The sequence below is a fragment of the Pelodiscus sinensis genome, chromosome 25 (assembly GCF_049634645.1).
Source record: "Pelodiscus sinensis isolate JC-2024 chromosome 25, ASM4963464v1, whole genome shotgun sequence".
Taxonomy (NCBI): Eukaryota; Metazoa; Chordata; order Testudines; family Trionychidae; genus Pelodiscus; species Pelodiscus sinensis.
Window position 1 is genome coordinate 5287907 of NC_134735.1, and position 22716 is coordinate 5310622.

The 22716-nt window shown below is 50.9% G+C and overlaps 1 protein-coding gene across 1 annotated transcript in view; it reads right to left on the reverse strand.

Annotated features, from left to right (window-relative positions):
* Positions 1 to 22716, reverse strand: part of CSMD2 (CUB and Sushi multiple domains 2) — a 743482-nt gene that overhangs the window by 121713 nt on the left and 599053 nt on the right. The window contains exons 36-41 of the mRNA XM_014578911.3: positions 19468 to 19564; positions 17631 to 17735; positions 8799 to 8917; positions 8614 to 8683; positions 4115 to 4231; positions 2573 to 2782 (exon numbers count right to left, since the gene is read on the reverse strand). Of these exons, the coding sequence (XP_014434397.3) occupies positions 2573 to 2782; positions 4115 to 4231; positions 8614 to 8683; positions 8799 to 8917; positions 17631 to 17735; positions 19468 to 19564 (718 nt within the window). The remainder of the gene's footprint in view (positions 1 to 2572; positions 2783 to 4114; positions 4232 to 8613; positions 8684 to 8798; positions 8918 to 17630; positions 17736 to 19467; positions 19565 to 22716) is intronic.

Genomic DNA, 22716 nt, shown 5'->3' on the forward strand with positions numbered 1-22716 from the left:
TGAATTCTGCATGTAGGTAAGGATAGCTCGGTTCCCTGCCTTATAGCTGGATTTAGGAGCAGAAGGGCTTGCAGCTATATAAAAGCGGTCTGATCCACCATGATAATCACTATGTAAAAGTCTAACCTGTGGCATGATTCAGGATTCCGGGTGAAATTCTGGCTCTACTGGATTCAATGGGAATTTTGCCTGTGACTGAAGTGGGGTCAAGTGGCCACTGTCTTTCTTCACAATGGCTTGGTGGGTTGGTTTGTTTTTTCAAGTGGGGTGACTCTATAAAGCGTTTTAATGTTCTTCTGAATGGCAACAACTAGAAAATCCTATTGCTTGGGGCAGCCGTGTTCACGGAGCCATGGTTTATCCTGTGTCTATGAGGCCTATGGCCACAGAGTCAACCCCTAGCTCTCTTCTGACGGGGGAAATCTGCCTGGTGTTTGAACAAAACGGAGAAGATTTGGGTGATTAATGGATGGCAACCGGCTAACATACCCTGCCTGCCGTAAAGAGTTATTATTGGTCAGCACAGCAAGATCTAATTTTCATAGCGAATTCCCTGAGATTACCCATGGTGCCTTGGAGGGTGCTTCTCCCCCCTCAAACCGTACAACAGGGCATGAGTTATAGTCCATGCACGGGAAAGCCAAGGGAAAATTAATGTTTTCAATTAGGTCTGAGTAGCTGTGTTTAGTGTTATTTCTGGGGAGTCTGCCCTTTGGCTGCATCACCCGCACGGAGAGAGGTCTGCTCTGCCTTTTCTTCTCCTAGGTTTCCTGTCTTCTCTGGAGGCAGGATCACTCGGCTCCCAGCCATGGCCCATCTACGTCCCCCCTCACCTCCTTCGCGATGAGAGACACAACTCCCCTGCAGGACCCAGGTCCCTTCCGGCTCAAATCCCATCAGAGTCAGAGATGCAGAGGAGAGTTTTTGCAAATGTGGTGCTCATGAGAGCTCTGGATTGATAGTCCTGAGGACACAGCTATACACGTACCCCCGCCCCCGCGGTGTCTATAGATACCAGGCTGTTTCAAGGTATACCCATGGGCTACGTCTACACAATTAGGGGAATGCTAATTTTGAAAGTGGGAATAGGGAAATCCGCGGGGGATTTAAATATCCCCCGCGGGATTTAAATAAACATGGCCGCCGCTTTTTTTCCGGCTGTGGGAAAAGCCGTAAAAATGCGTCTAGACTGGCCCGATCCTCCGGAATAAAGCCCTATTCTGGAGGATCTCTTATTCCTACTTCAAAGTTTATTTAAATCCCGTTTATCCATGTTTATTTAAATCCTGCGGGGGATATTTAAATCCCCCGCGGATTTCCCTATTCCCACTTTCAAAATTAGCATGCCCCTTCCGAAGAAGGGGCCAGTGTAGACGTAGCCATGGGTTACAGATTCTTTGGGCCACTTGGTCCTTGTCTTCCTCTAGTGTGGCGGCCAGTGTATTGCAGTGACCAATGGGCCCCTCAGCAGAGAGGCCAAAAAGCGAACAAACTATGACCATCCCTCCAAAGGCACATTGGCCGGGGGCCGTGCTGAGGGGAAGCAGCGCAGCTGTTGCCTATGCCACAGCCAGACAGGCCGAGGAGCTCAGCGTCCGGCTTGTCAACCCAGCGCCTTCCAAAAGCAGAAAATCCACGCGAGACGTTTGCACCAAGAAATGTTCCGAGAGGTCCTGCCCAGAGTGTATGAGAGACTCACGGGCATTCACTGCTCAGGGCCTAACTGTTTCCCTGAGGAGCCGGGATGCCCAAATTTTACAGGTGCTGAAGTTAACTTAAGCGGGACATGGTTCTGAGAGTCGACCTCCATCCCTCTGAAAACCAGGGCTCCCCCACTGCGTTATTTTGAAATAATGTTGAAATAACGGCCGGCGTATTCCAACTTCTGTAAACCTCATTCTACAAAGAATAACGCCTATTCCGAAATAGCTATTTCGAAAGAAGTCATGTGTAGACGCTCCACTGTTGCTATTTCGAAATAGCCCCTCCGCAGGGTCATTCTAAGTTATTCCTCTTGGGGCTGTAAATCGAGATCGCACATCTCCATTAGGGAAGCCTGCCTGGGACTCATAGTGATGCATCCCTGCTGTGTAGGGGTGCTATTTCGAAATAAGCTATTTCAGAAGAACTATTCTGGAATAGCTTATTCTGAAATAACTGTGCAGTGTAGCCGTACCCTTTAAGAGACAGAGATCAGCTTTCCTTCTGACCTAGAAAGCACCTGCGAAATTCCACGGCAAAGTCACGTCCACTGGGGACAACTTTCTTATGGCCCAGGACAGTCTGGAGAGACAAGATCAAAGTGGATCTGGCCAGAATTAATTCTGAAGCATTTCACTGTCACAAAGTGCTATGGGGATTTTTTGTTATTTGCCTTTCGGCAAGGGCAGGACAAATGGGACGCAGCATTAGGATTAAGGATGGCTCTCATGTAACCCCTTTCCACCCATCTGGATTAAGTTCTCATGGCACTAATTCAACACAACAGCAGCTCTTGTGCCATCTGCTCCCTCTTCACTGCCAGGCCCGGGGGTAGGATTTTCCCTTCCTGCTTGTTCAGGGCCCCTGTTACCTTGGTATTCCAGCTTAAACCCTGGCTTGTTTTGCGAATGGTCGCTGTGGAAGTAGATGGTGGTTTCATGGGACGTCGACAGCAGGGAGCCGGGGATTTCGGTGCCGCTGAACCTGCCAATCACGTTACTGGTCTCGTACGGTCCATTCCGGATTTCGATGAAGTCATGGTTCGGCTCGGTGGAGAAGTTCAGAAACTGGATGTGGGCGCCTGAGGAGGCGGAGAAGAAATTAACTCAGTGGCTGGCCAGCCTGTTAGTACTGAAACCAGCAAACACTGGCAGCAGGCCTTGGAGCTGTGTCTGGTGCCCCATTGGGCCGGGAGCTGAATACATGCCGGTGGACAGAAGGAACCTGTATATATGCAGGTAGGATGCATTTCCTGTGCTGCTGAATCTCCCAGGTACGTCTGGACAGAAAGTACCTGCTGCACTGACCGTGTCATCTAAGCTCTGTCGTGCCTTATTTCAGTGGAGTGCTGCGACACCGCAGGTACCACAGCCCCACCAATGGATGGAGGGAAAAGGCAGCAGCTTCCCCATGGCCCACTGATTCAAAAGGGCCCAGGGATCCCAGGCTTCTAAATTGTTGCTGGAGCCCCATGAGCTCTGGTGCAGGTGGCACAAAAGGCTTCCTGGGGGAGGCTAGCCCCAGCCTTGCCCTTTCTCCCCAAGGCCCCACCCTCTCCCCCCAAGGCTCCGCCCCTTCTTCTTGAGGCCCGCCCCTTCTTCCCGAAGCCCCGCCCCTTCTTCCCAACGTCCCCACCCCTTCTAGCGTATGCGTGGTGCGTTTCCGCCCCCCTGCCTTGCTCACGGGCCTAGCAAGTCTGTTGGTCCCCATGGGTCCAGTAGACACTCGGTGGTTGAGTGCTGGAGCACTGAACTTTTGTGCTCTTTGCAAACATTGCTCAGCCCACTGTGTCAGTGGGAGCCATTGCTTTTGAATAGGGACCTCCGGGTATGTCTGCATTGCACACTAATGCCAGGCTGGGACTCCGGGCAGGGCCCAATTCCACCCAAATCCACTGACTCGGGGCAGCAAGCTCGCCTTCAAGTGCCTCGTACATGGAGGCCCGGATCTTGATTTTCCCTTGCAACAACTCCGCTGGTTTCCAGCTACATTGCAAGGGACGCTTCTCCAGCGAGGGGCCCAGTGCTGCTTCCCTGCCTTGTTGGGGGCTGGCTTGTGAATGGGTCCTGAGCAGGCAGGCAACGAGGAACGGAGGAGGAGAGCACAAGACAAATCTCTCCCTCTTCCTGCATGCTCTGGTGCGGGGCCAGCCACAATTCGGGTGCAAACTGGGGTCCTGAGGGAGGTGGGGCTGTTGCATTCCTCTCTGCCCTCCAACAATCAGAGGCATGAGTGATTACGAGGGGGAAAGCTTCCGTCCACAAAACTCGACAGCGACCCAGAGACTCAGCCGCACTTGCAGGTGCAGCGAGACCATCCAGATTAACCCCTGAATGCCCACCAGCTCATAGACCACCAGCAGCAATGGGCCACCAGAACCCACAATGCTCATCCGAAGAGCCGGCCGCCTTACCGAACCCCACTGGCAGAGAGATCCTCCAGCTGCAGTCTGTGTTACTGGGGTAGTTTCCTGGGAATCCAGGGCTCAAGATCACTCCTTCCATCTCCTCTGCAGTCCCGCCGCACTGGGCTGTAATATTGACAGGGGCTCGGGGTTATCGGAAAGGTTCTGCAGAAAGGTCCTGCACCGTTCACGCAGAGAGACGGCAGCGGCCATCAAGTCATTTTTATAGAGAAGAAAAAAGAAATATTCACCAGGGGACTGACGCAATTTTTCCCAAGCTCCACCCTGATCACTGCACTGGAGTGTTGCATCTTTTCCCTGCGCTCTGTGTCTGATCTCTGTCTCTGTGCCTGGAAGCCTGCCTCTGAGCAGCCCTAGCCCCCAGTGTTGGGGCCTTGATTTGTGAGGTGTTAGAAGCAGAGGGGACTCGATTGCTGCATGGATGTGCAATGTCATGCAAGAATTTGGTAACTATAGATTGAACCTCTCTAGTCCGGTATACTCGGGACCTGACCGGTGCCGAACCAAAGAATTTGCTGGATCCCTGGAGATCAATATTGTCCAGCAGCGTGACCAACATTTCTACCACTCGCTGGGCTCTTAGAAGACATTGAGGGGTAAATTAGAGCTAAATAACAGCACAGAACACTGAAATCCAGGACTGGTGGCTGTAAACAAACTTTATGGGACTGCAGGAAACTTGGCCACAACCCTGATAATTGGACATCTGGCTAACTCAAATCATGCTGGGCCACGCAGGCTGCCGGACCAGAGAGTGCCAGACTAGAGAGGTTCAACCCGTATTTCATTTTCTTAAGTAATGCATACATTACAACTACGTAATCTATCTATCTAGCCCTCGCGTTGATTCTGTGTGTCTCCATTTTACCCAACTGAAGATGGAACAATTAGTATTATATTTAGCAAACTCTGGACAATTATTAAGACAGAACAATGTGAATATTCATTTAGGTCGGACACAGTCTCTAGAAAGGACAGATGCACGAACATCAAAACCAACAAGACATCCCATTACATTTAAACTCAAGACACCATCTCATCTGACTGACCTGTGAGTTGCGATTGCAATACCTTCCCACCAAAGACATGCATTCAAACTCCTAAGCCGCTCTGACACGGAAAGTATGTATTTTCCTTTGTTCAGCCTCAGCGTCTCACTGTGCACACTCCTGTCCAACAATACTTCTCTTGCTGGGATGGGTTTTTTTTGTCTGCTTAACATAACCACTCTTAAATCACGTAAAAAGCAACCTAAACTGGGAGATGCCAGCAAAAGTTACCAGAGACTCCATGGCTACGTCTACACTGGCCCCTCTTCCGGAAGGGGCATGTAAATTTCACTAGTCGTCGTAGGGAAATCCGCGGGGGATTTAAATAAAAAAAGCCGGAAAAGAGCGTCTAGACTGGCCCCGATCCTCCGGAAAAAGTGCCCTTTTCCAGAGGGTCTTATTCCTACTTTAAAAAAGCCGGAAAAAAGCGGCGGACATTTTTATTTAAATGCCGCGGGGGATATTTAAATCCCCCGCGGATTTCCCTACGACGACTAGTGAAATTTACATGCCCCTTCCGGAAGAGGGGCCAGTGTAGACATAGCCCATATGTTTTCTCCAGCGCTTTGGGGAGTATCGAACACTGAAAGCTTTGTTATCAGGCACTCTGTTAACCGGAAAACTTTGTTAACTGACATTGCCTCCAGCCACAAAACTGCTGCGTCTTCAGGCACCCGAGCCTGATTCTTGCCGTTGCGGAACTTCTGACAGCCGGCACTGTCATCAGGTGCCTCTTTCCCCCTCAGTCAGACAGGATCCAGATCCACCAGTAGGGAGGAGGAGGCAGAGCAATTCGCTTTGTTATCCGGCACATTCAATTAACCGGCAGCCCCCATTCTCCTCGTGTGCCAGGTAACAAAGCTTTCACTGTGTCTGATTTAGGAAGGAGAGAATTACTAAGAATCCAACCTCTCGTTTTACATGTAGGTGAAAATCGTCAGGCTTGGGAGAGGCTTAGCACATGCACATGTAATTGTCACACACACACACGTACACACAGACGTACACGCACACAGCCCATTTCATATATGTGGCACTGGAATAAGTGTCTCGAGTTTCACGGAAGGAGCTGAAGGCTCTTAGCATCTCCAAAAACCAGCTCTACAGAGCTTATAGCAGCCAACCAGTAAGCCTGGATGGAGAGACTCCGGCTCAGGCGGCTAACAATCCCACACTAAAAATGGCTGTGTAGACACAGCAGCTTGGGCCGGAGCCTAGTCAAGGGATGAGTTGCGGAGGCTGAGCTGAAACGTAGAAGTGCCGTCTACCTCGCCGTGTTGAATGCGGCAGTGCAAGCCCTTCTGTTGACTGGGATTCAGAGGGTTTCTGTCCTGGGCTGCCTTTGACGTACTGTTATTTATGAAGCCCAAATACGGATCCAGTTGAGACTCTTGGGCTTGCACAAACCAACCCTGCCTGCACACTGTGTTCTTTTATGACAACATCAGCGGCCTGGTTCTGGCAGGCAGCAGCCACCCAGTAACATTGGTGGGATGTGAAGAAGTATGCAGAGAGGTAGAAAGAGAGTCAGGCACGTTTGGGGACACGCAGCCGCAAAACTTTCCAGCACTCCACTCCAGGGAGGGGCAATCGGAATCAAACACTGGCATTAGTTGCGTGGTGGTAACAGCTAGATGCCTCAGGGTATGTCTACACTACCCTCCTAATTCGAACTAGCGGGGTAATGTAGGCATACCGCACTTACAAATGAAGCCCGGGATTTGAATTTCCCGGGCTTCATTTGCATAAGCGGGGAGCCGCCATTTTTAAATCCCCGCTGGTTCGAACCCCGTGCCGCGTGGCTACACGCGGCACGGAGTAGCTAGCTCAGATTAGGCTTCTAATCCGAACTAGCTGTACTCCTCGTGGAATGAATACAGCTAGTTGGGATTAGGAAGCCTAATCCGAACTAGCTACTCTGTGCCACGTGTAGCCACGCAGCACGGGGTTCGAACGAGCCGGGATTTAAAAATGGAGGCGCCCGGCTTATGCAAATGAAGCCCGGGAAATTCAAATCCCGGGCTTCATTTGCAAGTGTGGTATGCCTACATTACCCCGCTAGTTCGAACTAGGAGGGTAGTGTAGACATACCCTCAGTCATGGAGCAAAACCCCATTTGTGCGAGGCACTGGACAGGTGCCAATGTCTGAAACCGGGTCTTGTGCCAGGACTGGGCTCCTCCGGGCTGTGCTAACACAAATCCATGACAGGAATGCGAATGTCCGAGCTTTTTCTTCTTGCTTATCTCCCCATTAATCGCAGAGGTCCCCCCCAAAGCTGCAGTGTTGAGACCCCACTCCCGGTGCCTGAATTCCTTGGCTGGGATGCTGAGCCAAAGGGGTTCTGGCTCCTCCCTAAGCCACTCCCACTGGCAGGAGTCCCCTCCACTCACTTATGTCTGCAGTAACTATGTATTTCTGGCCAGTAGATCATCAGATAAAAGAGCCGGCAGCTATTCTAATTACTTTAAAGCTGACTGATGTAAGTTGGAGCAGCAGGGCCTGGAATAACTGTTAACGAACGAACGCTATTAAACGCATACATGTCTCTCTCACAAAGTCATAAAGTGCAGAATATGAATATTAAACATCTAGAGTTGTTAACAAGCGAAATATTGCCTCGAAAGAGCCCCAAAGGCCCTGCAAGCTGCCTTCCCCCCTCTGTTCCTACAGAACTTGCTCCGGTGTGAATCAACAGCCCAACACTTGTTCTCCTCAGCCGGAGCAGGGCGGGCCTCAAAGGTTCACAACCTTGCACGCTGCTGGCCACTTAGCGGTACCTTTCCCCCAGGGTGCCACATAGGCAAGTCTGGTGAGGGTCTGGTACTTTCCCCTTTGTTTTCGGGGGGGTGGGGGGGGAGGCACCCTTGAATGACGGGTAGGGGGAAGGGCTCTCTCTCTCTCTCTCACACAGGAATGATGGTTCTGTGAGGGAGATTCACTAGTGGGGGCTCCGTGACTTGAGCCAACTTAAATTTTGTTGGTGTTTTGGACATGAGCCTGGGCTGGAGCCAGTCACAGTGCAGCCAGGCCTTCCAGGCCACTGACGGGGGGTGTGTGTGAAGGGAGCAACTGCCCCGGGGCCCAGCAATTCAAAGGGGCCCAGGACATCCCTTTGCCTGTGCAGCAGCGGCGGCAGGCAAGGCCCTGGGTGCTTCACGTGGCCGCTAGAACCCCACGGGGCACGTTGCAAAGCTCTGGGTGGTGCACTCCAGGTTGTGCTGGGGGAGGGCACAGCCTGGGCAGTGCTGAGGGTTGTCTGCCCTGGCTCCGCCCCTTCTGCCTGAGGCGTGGCCCTTTCCAGGAGCGAGGTGCCCTTCACCATGTCCCGGGCCCAGCTTGTCCATCGGCTGGCCTGGGTCCTTCCCTTTACAGCAGCGTTAAACTCCCCCACATTTTAAAAGGTCTGTAAGTGGTTAAACCGTAGCAGGAATCCTACCGATGCAAAGCGGAGGCGGATAATTCCAGCGCCGGACGGTCCCTGGCATGCAGGAAATGTGCGAGTGCCCCTAAAAAAATAATAAATAGAAGAGGATGTGGAGGAGATTTGGGGTTTCTGCGTTTCACAGCAATGCTGCCGTCCAGAAAAAAACCAACCCTTCTGGGTTTGCAAGCGTCTAGTACCTGGAGGGCATAGCCCGGCTCGCACTGAAAGGAGACAACGTCGTTAACCAAGTACCTCTCTCCAATCTTCAAACCATTCCCAGGCACCGCGGGCTCTGGACAGCTGGACAGGCCAACGGCTGTGAAGAAAGACAGAGTGAAAGAGACGTGAGCTGTGACGAAGGCAGAGAAGGAAGAGCCGTGAGTCTCAATGAGACAATTCGTGACAAGGATGCCCTGAGCACAGACGCACTCTGTAGGAGAGAGAGACCCCAAGAGCAAACAGCGAGAAAGAGCCAATGAAGCTGAGAGGGTGGGCTACTACAACTGGGATAAGCCACAGAGGAGAAGTAGTGACTTCACTTGCTGTGTCCCTACAATAGTTGTTAGTGATTCCCCATAGAAAGCAGGTGGGGAAACTCCATTTAACCATCTCCACCTCCCTCTGAAATCTGCACAAAGAACAGGATGCCCTGGTATGCTTTGGCCTTCCATCATGATCACTGGGAGACCAACGCAGGGTCTAGCAGAACTGATCACTGCTGTATTTCCCGCTGATGGCTTAAATTCTCCCATTTTGCCCCGTGGATGCTCTTGGGGCAGGTGGGGAAGACGGGACTCAGACTAGGTCTACATTGCACAGTTATTTCAGAATAAGCTATTCTGGAAGAGTTATTCCAAAATAGCTTATTTCGAAATAGCACCTTTACGCTGCAGGGAAGCCTCAAAATGAGTTCGAGGCCGGCTTCCCTTATGGAGACATGTGATCTTGATTTACAGAGCCAAGAGGAATAACGTAGAATGGCCCTGGTGAGGGGCTATTTTGAAAGAGCAGCCGTGGAGCATCTACACACGCCTTATTTCGAAACAGACGTTATTCTTTGTAGAATGAGGTTTACAGAAGTCGGAATAAACCGACCATTCTTTTGAAATAGCGGAATTGCTACGGAGACGCTCGCATAGTGATTTCGGAATAATGGCCGTTATTTCAAAATAACTTTGCTGTGTAGACACCCCCTTAAACCCACAACCCCAGGAGCCACAGGTAGATGCATTTTCCATGAACCCACCAAAGGACCCACTACATCTCCCTACCTTCTGTGGCTGACCGGTAGGTCTGGTCCCTCCTCTACACACTCTCTTTGCCTCTGGGCTGGTACAAACCTCTTCCTATGGGCTATCAGCAAGAGAGCCAGGTCCTTAGAACAAACTGTGTGACTTTCTTTTGCCACATACCCTGATCCAAAGGCCCATGCCATGGGTCCCATGTCCCTGACACAGCCCTAATCGCCTTTCTCCATCCTCCATTAGAAGCACCAACATCTCATTTACGGTCTTAGGCTCAGCAGCTTCCTCTGGCATCTTAATAGTTCCCCACTCCATATTCTCTAGTGCTTTGTTCAGTTCAATTTTATTCGTCTTGCATGAGCGGGCTTCCAACACTCCCCTTGGGGAGAGCATTCGGAGGGTATGAATAAGTAAGATGTAACCTTCTGGTTGACAGGCATGAATGCTACCGATCAGACCTCAATGACTCAGGGCTAGTCGACAGTGTAATAATTGCTGTATTATCCATAAGCAACGATACATCAGTCTTTAAAGTAACAAAGAGCAGGCAAGCAAAGCACACAGGCAACTAACCCCCCCTTGAGAACGTTAAATCGTGTTTGTGTTCATGCTGCTGTAGATCATTCTAGATTGGATGCCGCCTGATTTGTAAGAGGAGGGAGCTGGTCCCAGCTGTCCCTTGCTTGACGGACTCCATTTTATTTGAGTCGCACTTGTGGTACAAAGAGAACGTTATTTTTCTCGTGTCATTTATCCTCCTCTGGGACAGAGATGACCGTCCCTCCCCACCGCTCCCCGCCTCCCTCTCTTCAAATATGGAATGAATTTATCAGTCCATACAGCGACAGTCATAGATATGGGATTCTGCTACTGTGGCAGACCAAAGGCAGCGGGCTGCAGGAGTTTAGTGGGGGGGAGGGGGCAGGTATACCAGGAGTTGGGTGAGTGTGTTCCTATTCCCAGCAAAGGTGGCCAAAGACGGCTGCTCAGTAACCAGGACAGGCAGGCACCTGAGGCTCATTAAGAGCTGGCCTGCAGCAGCAGGCTAATCGGACACCTGCAGCCAGGTAAGGCCTGCTGGGCCACTATAAAAGGCTTCCCCTCAGGTAAGGGTGGGAGGAAGGAGAAGAGGGATGGACCGGAGAGGAGGAAGCGCAGCGTGGAGGAGAGCTGACGGTTACAAGAGGGAGAGGTTTCACCAAGGTACCGGAAGGAGGTGCTGTGGGAGCGGCAGGGGAGGTAGCCCAGGGAGAGGCAACTAGTCTGAGGGGATAAGGGCAAGAGCCCCACTAGTGGCTATTACCTAGAGCCCTGGGCCGGAACCCGGAGTCAGTAGGCGGGACTGGGTCCCTCCAACCCTCCCCATGCCCGGTGGGCCCCCACTGGGGAAAAAGGGGAGCCTAGGACCACGGAAGGGGTTCTTCCCCCAAGCTAGTGACTTGCCTGTGATGGGGGTGGCTCATTAAGCAGGGACCCTTTCCGCTGGGAGAGAAAAGAGTTGTGAGAGGGTCACCACGAGTCTCTGAGGCGCCAGGAAGTGCGGGACCCAGGGGATACGACCGGAGCTCCACCACATGACACAGAATAGTCCATGACAATTTCACTCAATCCTGTTCCCTTCCAGGATACAATCGCAATGGGAAGGAGGTCCATGGCAAACAGGAGTAGCGACCCCAAAGGTCATACGTCAGGTGACACGCTCTCCTTTTCGGGGGTTCCTCCGCCTCCCACTCCCGCCGGGCTGCAGGGTAGTCTGCAGTCCCCTCATGCCCACCCTAGCTCAGCTGTCTGCCAGAATCTCCCTCCTTCTCAATGCTGACAGCTGTTGCTAAAAGATAACCTTCAGCATCCTTCCAAGGGCTCAAGTTCTGCTTCCACTCTGCAATCTAGACAGAGGCTGAACTGAAAGGGGGAAAAAAATGAAACAAGGTTGACAGAGGTTGGATGGTGACACCCCTTCTGAAATCAGAGTGGTGTTGCCTGGCAAGAAAACGCGCATGGCCACATGTGGCTGTGCCCCCTGACCTTCAGGGAGCCGAGAGAGCAACTTGAAACAGCTTCTCACATGGACCACTGGGGACTGAGTCATCCTGGGTGCAAAAGTCCACTCATGTCAACCTGGCTTTTGGGCAGGGGAGATAAGGGTTATTTCTTGAGAGATCAGAGTGGGAGGAGAGGTGGAAGAGACATGACACGCCAGATCATGTAACACTGCTTCCTTCCAGCATTTCTAAGCGTACAAGATGGAAACATCCTGCCCCAGTCCAGAAACCTGACCCCAAAAAGCAACTCAGGGTTTCATACTGCCGACTATCACTATAGTTTCTGGGGGCCTTACATGTAAAATCAATGTCAACAACCATATCGCTGCTATCATCCTTGCTGTTGTACCTCACGCTAACGTACTGCTTCAGTACAAAACACAATAGGAAGTGAAGTTATCCCTATTTCACAGAAGGGAAAACGGAGGCCCACGGTAGTGGAATGCCCAAAAGTCATACAGATCCAGAGGCATCAAGGGGGAGGGGGCGATGCGTGTAGTCATTAGAATTAACTGAGGAGCCCAGGCTTATCAGTGAATCATGTAAACGAGAACTCACTAACATTCCTACTCTGTGTATCGGATCCTTGCCAAATGACACCCTACCAGTTCTATTGCAGGAATCAGAGGGTGAAAAGTTATGGCCTATACAGGGGACTGTCTGATTACGATGGTCCCTTCTCACTTACATATCAAGGCATCTAGATGGGTTGCAAACTCCTGCGGACCCCAGACACTGGTTCCATGCATGGGGTTGTGTTTTGCTTCAGTTCCTGGGGCCCATCGCTTTACAAGCCTGAGACTCACTCACATACAAAGGAGCCCTCCTTCAGCTTGAGTGGTGGGGCTTGTGGTTTTCAGCACTGAAGGTCCGGCATCATAGGGAGCCATAGCTCGACATGCCCCATCCAACACGTTACACAGGCATGGAGCCTACGTATGGCATGGAACACCAATCCCCCTCCCTACCCGACTGGAAGTTATCCCTATTTCACAGAAGGGAAAACTGAGGCCCAGGGTGGTGGAATGCCCAAAAGTCATACAGATCCTTATGATCTTGGTGGATCTGACTTATGGTTTTGGAACATTTGGGGTTGGCGATACTGCTACTGGCTTGTTCCTGATACGGCCTCGCTCCCAGCAGCTGCTGTCCTGTATCCTTCTTGTCCCAATGATTATAAATCAGGGAAGAGACACGCCCAGCCCATCTCAGCCAGCTCTGGCTGGGGTGAACAGTTCACCGAAGCATCTGCTGCTCTACAGTCGACCTCTTGCTGTGCGCTAAACAGACGAGTAGTTCCTCACACAGTATGGAAGCTTCCCAGAGCGCTGCGTTGGCCAAGACTCTGATGAGGAACACTTCGCAGACCACCAGCACATGGAGGGAGGAATCAATCATCCTGCTACCTCCCCGTAACAAGCAAGCAGAAGCGGAGACACTTGGTACTGCCAGGCAACCCAGGGCTGGCTCTGCTCCCAGGTCAAAGCTCCCACATTGGCACAAGAACTGGGCCCCAAAGGAAGCTCTCAAACAACTTCAACATGCCGTATGCATATTAACCGATCCTCATAGCCAGCTGCCACAGACAGGGAGCTTGAATTACGGAGAAATTAAATGACTGGCCCTCATGGGTGGAGGGTAATGCAGGCAAAGGAAGGCACAGCTGTCCCAAAACTGCCCCCAAGAAGGCTGGAGCCACAGGATGGCAGCTTGGCTTCCCCAGCCACCAGAGAGGGTTGGGGCTGCGGCACGGTAGCCTGGCCCCTTGGCCACTGAGGAGAGCTGGGACCAGGGCCAAGGCTGCAGTACGGCAGCCCTGGCCCTCCAGGGGGCCAGGAAGGATTGGGCTGGGCGGGGCTTGGCTCAAAGGGCGGGGCCTCAGGCAGAAGGGGCAGGGCTAGGGCTTGCCTTCCCCAGCTGGGCCTTCACTCACCACCCATGCGGGCCCACATGACAAGTCACTGACAGAGCAGCAGCTGAAACACAGGACCCCTTGGCCAATAGTTGATCCCTGGGGACCCCACCCACGGAGCAAGGCAGTGGCTCAGCTATAAGTAGAATCTGTAGAGATCGGGGTGGGGAATCTTTTCTGGGTCGGAGGCTACAGACCCACAGAAAAATCAGTCTGGGGCTGCACAAAAAGGAGAAGCAACCCCCTCTCCAAAAAACCCTTCACCTCCCAGACGTGGCCCCCAACTGAGAAGCAGAAAGACACTCCCCACATTCCCCTTGCATTCCAGTGCTTAAGGGGGCCTGGGCGAGTAGATTTTGTGCCCCCCCCCAGCCTGTGGGATGGGACCAAAAATGGGGTGTTCAGTGTGTGGGAGGGGTCTGCCAGGAAGTGGGCTTAGGGAGCAGAGTCTAAGTGGGTCGGAGAGTGCGGCTCCGTCGGGACACACATGGCTCGGTGTCTCCCGACACGCCCAAGCACTGCCCCCTGCTTCTCCTATTGGCAGCAATTACAGCCAATCAGAGCGGAGCAGGAAAAGCCTCCAGGCAAGTGCTGCCTTTCCTGCAGCTGGGGGAGGGGGAGCAGCAGAGCTTGAAGCTGCTTCCTTCCGACTCGTGGGTCGGATCTGGCCCCGGCTTGCCTGACTCCAGCCCGTGAGGCTTGGGGCTCCCCCCACGCACACTGCAGAGGGGAGCCGCTGCCCCAGCCCTGTGGGAGGGGTGAGGAGGTGCAGGGCTGGAGCCCCAGCGCTGGCTCCCCAATGCTGGGGGGAGCCCTGAGCCGCTGCAGGTTTAGATGGTAAGAGGTTTGGAGCAGGAATTGCTCTTTCATTATCTGTGTGCACAGCAGCATAATGGGGCCCTGACCTGGGGCCTCGACGTGCTCCTGCAATGCAAAGAAAATCAATCGTCGTTTATTACAGTCATGCCTACAGGGCCCTGCTGAAATCACAGCCCTGCTGTGTGGCGTGCTGCAAACACACACAGTAAGAGGTGATTCCAGTCCTAAGGAGCTTACACGCTAAACAGACCCAAGATGGGAGGAGACACAGAAAAGGGAAGAAACGTACTCACGTTCATAACCTTTATCTCCTGAGTTCTCACCTCTGGAGCCTCTCCCCAGCTCCTCTGGCATTTCTATGGGCATAGTCTCTGCAGACAGATACCTGGACAGCACAGGCCCCTCTGCCATTGTGTGGATAGTTTGGGTGCATCTAGACTACAGGTTTTTTTTTAAAAAACAGCCGTTTTTCCGAAAAACTTCACTTACGTCCACACTGCCATTGCGAAAGAACACAGGGGTTTTCCTGACATTGGTAAACCTCATTCTACAAGGCAGAACGCCTTTTCTGAAAGAGCTCTTTCGGAAAAAGGCGTGTGTGGACGCGGAAGAGGGAGTTTTTTCGAAAGAAGAGGCCTCCAGGAAAAAGCACAGATGCCGTGGTGGCCACTCCGTCCGTAGGAATCACAGTTTAAATGCGAGGGAACGTCCATTCAATGTGGACGCTATCTTTCGAAAAAGCAGATTGCTTTTTCAACACGCTTTTGCTGTGTGGACGCTCTCTTTCGGAAGGTGTTCTTTCAGACGATCTCTTCCGAAAAAGCTTCTTTCAAAAGAAGCCTGCAGTCTAAACGTACTCTTTGCCAGTGAAATACAGCTGAAATCCATCTGCAGTTTTGGAGGGGAAACCACCCACCCCTCTGTTGGCTGGAGCTGAAGGTGACAGTCTTGTTTGTGAGCAGCTGTCAAGACAGGCTGCCCAGCCGTTATATTCACACCGCCTGCGGGAAGACTCCATTAAAGGAGACGATAATCCCAGCACATCTCTCCTCAGCTCGGCGCTGCTGATGGCCATGCAGGCAAGAGCCAAAGAGCCAGAACAGGGCTGCTGATTAACCTTCATGCATGCAGGGAGTGAAGGATGCCTGGCCTGGCTCCTGCCGATACCCCCGGCGTACACAGCGAACACTCACGTCATCGTGCTTTCCCGGCGGTGTCAGGCACCTTCCATTTCCTAACAGCGACCATGCTGCTCCCGACAGTGCCTACATGGCCGGACTCTGATCTAGCGATCATTCATACACCTGCCACCATCTGACCTGAGAGGTACAACTTGCAGGGGTGGGCAACAGGCGGCAGGGCCACCACTTCCCGCAGCTCCCACCGGCCGGGAACACGGCCAATGGGAGCTGCAGGCGGCTGTACCTGTGGACACACAGGTAAATAAAGCATCCGTCGGCCTGCATCTGGCCCATGGGCCGCTTATTACCTGCCCCTGGGGAAAAGCAACCCTGTCTGCGTGGCTGTCTGCTGTCGCTTTACCAGGCAAGAGCTTTTCTAGACTGACCCGATCTGATCCTACAGGAGGAATCAGAGTATAGGCTACCAGAAGAATAAGTCCTTGGTTCCGTGGCCTCCTTCCCACCCCCAACTCCAGTCAGATTCCCTGTGCTACACACATGGACACAAGCCAAGCTCCCTGTCCAAACCCAGGTGACGCTTTCCTAGGGTGCAGCTACACAGCTAAGTTATTTTGGAATAATGGCTGTTATTCCAAAATCACTATGCGAGCGTCTACACAGACATTCCATTATTTCGAAATAACGGACAGCTTATTCCAACGTCTGTAAACCTCATTCTATGAAGAATAACGCCTATTTTGCAACAATTATTTTGGAATAGGGGCTGTGTAGACGCTCCACTTCTGCTATTTCGAAATAGCCCTTCACCAGGGCCATTCTAAGTTATTCCTTCTGCGGCTCTAAATCGAGATAGCACATCTCCACTAGGGAAGCTGGCCTCAGATTAATTTTGAGGCTTCCCTGCCGTGTAGACATGCTATTTCAAAATAAGGTACTTCAGAAGAACTATTCTAGAATAGCTTATTCCAAAATAACTGTGCAGTGTAGACATAGCCATAATCTCCTGGAGTGGAGGTCCCAGAATGGGAATGGAATCTACATCACCTCTAGTTGATGGGGGACCTCCAGATGGGAGACAACAATAGAAACACGCTCTAGGTTGCCTGGGGCAGCAGCTGCTTTGGCTGGAAGGTCTCTCTTGAGTTCATGCTCATAAGCCTCCCAGGTCTGACGTCTGAAGCTGTGAGAGCAACCCCCGGCCACATTCACCCGCCCCATCACGACATCTCCAGCAGCTAATCTGTTGCTTCATAAAGGTCATTGGGATAGTTAGGACAGACACTGTTGCAACTCCACATTCATTTCATGAGGGGGGACATGATAGCAGTTTTCAGGTATCTAAAAGGAGGAGGGAGAAAACTTGTTCATCTTGGCTTCTGAGGATAGAACAAGAAGCAATGGGCTTAAACTGCAGCAAGGGAGGTTTAGGTTGGACATTAGGAAAAAGTTCCTGCCTCTCAGGGTGGTCAAACACTGGAATAAATTGCCCAGGGAGGTTGTGGAATCCCCATCTCTGGAGATATTTAAGAGCAGGTTAGATAAATGTCTATCAGGGATGGTCTAGTCAGTATTTGGTCCTGCCATGGGGGCAGGGGACTGGACTCGATGACCTCTTGAGGTCCCTTCCAGTCCTAGTGTTCTATGATTCTATGATTGTGTCCTTCTGCAAAGGGCCAGATACAGCTCATAGCAGCATGGATGGGGTGTGAATCCTGGGACAAAACCCAGGGTTTAACCTCATGGTCAGCACCCACCTTAGGTCTGCTTCATTTGCACTGGATTGTCAGCCCCTCCCATGCCCTGCCAGGACCTGCAGGATCAAGGCTACAGAATGTGCTGTTACAGGAACCCCACCGGAAGCTGCCCTTACTTTTGTACTCCAAGTGAAATCCTGCCGCGGACACGCTGATATCCGAGTAGAAATGCAGATACAGCTGGTTCGAAGTGCTGTTCAGCAGCGCCGGCACCGTCGTTCCTGGGAAAAGAGGAGGGATATATGGGATTGAAGGGTAGTTTCCTCCCCCCCTTTGTATTTTCAGGATTTGCTGCATAAGAATCTGAGAACAGAAAGTCCTTACATTGAACAGCCCTGCTTGGCTTGAACAGGTCCTAATGAGTTCACCAGAGGACTGGCGAAGGCCTGTCGGAAAAGCCATTTCCCAATGGGACTCATTTCATCATGGAAAGTTCTATCAGTCCGAGAGCAGCCGGGCTGAGGGACTGAGAGGTCTATGAGGGCGAGGAGACGAGGAAGGGGCCTGGACTCGCCGGAGCGGAGAGATGAGCATTCTGCTGTTACAAGAGCAGGTCCAACAGTTTGGATCTGAAACGTGGGACTGAGCACAGCCCAGGAAGCAGTAGCTCCCCACCCCCGCTCCTTATGAATCTGACCCAGAAACTTTCGTGTGAAGATCTCAAAGCGTTAAAAACATTAATCAATTCAACCTCATAACTCTGGGTGTGTCTAGACTACAGGGTTTTGTCGACATTAGACCTGCGTCTACACTGCCGCTGAGTTCTGTCGACATAACGTCAACAGAACTCAGCAGTTTTGTCAACGGCGGTAAACCTCATTCTACGAGGAATAACGCCTTTTGTCGACAGAGTTCTGTCAACAGAAGACGTTATTGCATCTACACTGTCCTTTGCGTCTACACTGTCATGTCGACAAAGAGGCTTGCTTTGTCGACAGAACTGGATGTAGTCTAGATGCTCTTTGTCGACAGAAGCCTGTAGTCCAGACATACCCTCTGTGAATAACCACTGGCAAGTTTTTGCCTGAAACTCTGCCCCTGGGTGTTGATTCTGCAGGGAAAGGGTTAAAAGGGTTCTGCTGACTCACTGGTACAGGTGGCTTGTTACTCCACTTGGATACAAGGTAATTTCGCTCTCTGGGATGAGAGGATCTAGGGTGTGGGCTGAGTGGTCCTGAGGGAGTAGCCAGATTAGAAAGCAAGTCCAGAGAAAAAGCTTGAGTTTGATGGTCACTTGTTCCCGTTTTCCATGTTAACAAAGAAGGCAGCCATCTTGGATTATACACCATGTAAGTGCTGGGCTGGCAGAGCAATGTAGGGAAAGTGCCATTAGTATTGTACCCAGTTTCCAGATGGGTAAAAGTGAGACACAGAGTCTTTATCTACAGCACGTTTTGCACTCATTTCCCAGCAGTGGTGCAGTGCAGCCATGCTGGGGATGGTGAGCATACTAGTTCAGACAGGATATATCACAGGTTCTCACAAGCAGGTGTTTCCCCTTGTGCTTCCACTGTCGCTACTGTATTGCTGGAAAACGGGTACAATGCTCGCTAGTGCGGACCCACTAGGCAAGACTAACCTTTCCTGGTCCTTTCCAAGGTCATCAAGAGACAGGTCAGCCCTATCACTGGAGCTTATGTAAGAGTCAGGAATCCAGACTTACTGGGACACATTCCTCCCTTTTTCCTAGGAGGATGTGGTACTGCTGTTACCAATGTGATAACTCTCCAAAGACGCCCAACCAGCGCCATGTTTAAGGTTTCCCGCTAGTTCCTTCTGAAGCCAAATGCAGCCCAAGGTCTCAATTCAGCAAAACACACAACCCCACATCAGCCCCTGCTTTAATCTGTCCCTCTTCTGTGAAGCATGTAAGCACATGCTTAGCTTTAAGCACATGTTGAGGTCTAGTAGAAGTCAATGGAAATTAACTGGTCTGATAAAATAGCCACCTACCAGAGAAACTTCCCAGCATGGTGACTGTGTTATCCCCACCATCAAACACTTCCAGGGAATCCCAGTTCTGCTCAGTAACAAAACTGATCACTTGAATCTGAAACATTAAACAAAGGGGAAAAAATCATCCGCTTTGGAATGAGGCGGTGAATAAGCAAAGGCGATACCCACTGCAGAGCCAGTAAGAAAGCAAACAATGGGGTTTGTGCGCCCTGGAAAAGGTGCCTCTGCCTGTGATGATGCATTACAGAACTATTGTCTCCGAATATCACCTGCTGGGCTGGGTGAAAGCATTACAGTGACAGTGGGAAGTCTCAGTACACAGTCCGGGCCAGATCAGCTAGTAAGCCGCCCCTTTGGCTTCACAACTGATCCACAGCAGTGGAGGAGCTGACCCTTGGCTCCATTTTGGCAAAATTGCTGCAAAGTTCAGTAGGTTTTCACCCTGAAACATGGTGTTTTCAGATGGAAGATGCTCCCATGTACAGGAATGCCAACCCCCCATGATCATGACGGCAGGAGGCAGGAGACTAGACTAGATGACGAAGCCCCTTCTAGTCCAATGATTCTGTGAAAATGGCTTGACATTCATGATCGGGTGATGATTATTTTTAACTGAGGGTTCTTCATATTTTCCTTCAGTTTCTGAGCTTTTGGGGGGCCCAAAAATCTCCCTTGCAAGTTTTCTCCTACAACGAGAAGCAGTAGGCATTTACTTTAAATATGAAAACTGAGATTTCTAGGCAATCACATGACTCCAGGAGTAAAGGCTTCAAAAAAATCAGCAAATAAGTAAAATAGCTAGAGCTGGTGACACAGCATTTGCATTCTGAATGGCTCCTATTCTTCAGCAAGAACACCTCCTGTGATTACCAGTGGAATCTTTTTTCCTCTTGATGCCTTTTCCGACAGATTCTGATAGTATTGCTGGGGACAAGGAAGTGACAGGGCGGATTGTTCCACCAGGAGAAACAAACTGGTCTGTACTTCTAGGTAGGCATTTTCAAGGCACTCTCAGGCCTGGTCTACACTAGACCCGGAAGGTCAGTTTCAAGTATGCAACTCCAGCTACGTAAATAATGCATCTTAAGCCAAGCTTGGCACCATCTCCAAGGGGGGAGGTTGATGGGAACAAACACTCCCGCTGACCTCCCTTATTCATGAATTGAGGAGTACTGGCACTGTCCAGGGGCACTCTCAGCGTTTGATTTAGCGGGTCCTTATTAGACCCGCTAAATCAAATGCCGGAACACTGATCTCTAGCGTGGTAAGTATATATGTGGCCTAGGAGAGTTGGGGGTTCAACTCCCCATGAAAGTGAAAGGCAGCTGGGCACCTTTAGCGTTCTTTGACAATCTCCAGTATAACTCTTACCCTATGGCTACAATTTTCAGAAGTGGAAGCCTACAGTTAGGGTATGTCTACACTACCCCCCTAGTTCGAACTAGGGGGGGTAATGTAGTCATACGGAGTTGCAAATGAAACCCGGGATTTGAATTTCCCGGGCTTCATTTGCATAAAGCCGGCTGGCGCCATTTTTAAATGCCGGCTAGTTCGGACCCCGTGCCGCGTGGCTACATGCGGCACGGACTAGCTAGTTCGGATTAGGCTAATCCGAACTAGCTAGTCCGTGCCGCGTGTAAGCGCGCGGCACGGGGTCCAAACTAGCCGGCATTTAAAAATGGCGCCGGCCGGCTTTATGCAAATGAGGCCCAGGAAATTCAAATCCCGGGCTTCATTTGCAACTCCGTATGACTACATTACCCCCCCTAGTTCGAACTAGGGGGTAGTGTAGACATACCCTAAGGCCACTATACCCATGCTGAGTCTCCTGTACAAGAGGCCTGGATTTGCAGAAATGCTGAGTTGTGGGCCCACAATTGCCATTCAAACCTGACAAAAATGGGACCATGTCTCAATGTGTCTACACTGCAGGGCTTAACTCGAAATAAGCTATGCAAATTGAGCTACATCAATTGTGTATTTTATTCCAAAATAGCTTATTTCAAAATAAGGAGTGTCTACACAGCACTTATTTCAAAATAGAGCTCGCTTCCTCCGACTCCCCCTATTCCTCATACAGGGAAGGTTACAGGAGTCAGAGTAAGAAGTCCTCCAGCTTGACAGCATTTTGACACTATTTCGAAATAACTGCCTGCTGTTTAGACGTGAACTAAGTTATTTTGGAATAGTGCTAGATATTTCGAAATAGTGTTGCAGTGTAGACGTACCCTCGGGCTGTGTCTAGACTGGCCAGTTTTTCTGGAAAATCAGCCACTTTTCCGGAAAAACTTGCCAGCTACACTGGCCACTTGAATTTCAGGAAAAGCACTGACAATCTCATGTAAAATCATCAGTGCTTTTCCGGAAAAACTATGCTGCTCCCGTTCGGGCAAAAGTCTTTTTCCGAAAGACTTTTGCCCAAAAGGGCCAGTGTAGACAGCATAGTACCGTTTTCCGCAAAAAAGCCCCGATCGCAAAAATGGCTATCGGGGCTTTTCTGCGGAAAAGCATCCTGCCAATCTAGACGCGCTTTTCCGAAAAAGCTTATAACTGAAAACTTTTCCGTTAAAAGCATTTTCGGAAATTCATGCCAGTGTAGACGTAGCCTCAGTGTCTAACTTGATGGGATTTTGTACCCACATTTGGGCATTTTGCCTGGCTGGCTACACTCTCTCTCATTTCCAGGGCTCTTGCATGTGCATATTGCTGCTATTCGCCTCCGTGATGTAAATACTTCTTAGCAGCCCCGATGCTTATGAGCAGCAGAAGTCCTGTTAAATTCAATGCAATTACTCCTTAAAGCACTGTACTCAGCATGAGGGAATGCGCTGGACCAAACACTTGCTGGTACTTTTAGACCCTGCAAATCCTACTGTCTATATAATCACACACATTCCCAGCAACCCTCCCCCCCGCATCTGGAAATGCTATGAAAACACCCCCATTTCCTCTAAAATGCCCATATTCTGCATTTACAAATCCAGTCCGAGTGCCTGACTTCCTTTTGCCTGTTAATGCTAAGTATTAAAAAAAAAATCAAACCATTAGTTCTGGCATTTTAACCCAGTTTTGTGCCTGATTTACGCCGAATGCTAAAATAGCTTTGGAAGAACTTTGTAGCCTTATTTTTTTAAACAGCAAACACAGTCTATCTAGCTGGAATACTAATAACCCCTGTGGAGTCGTTACCCATCACACTGACGGAGTCAATACCGGTCAGCCTGCGTAACGGCACCCCAATTGTTC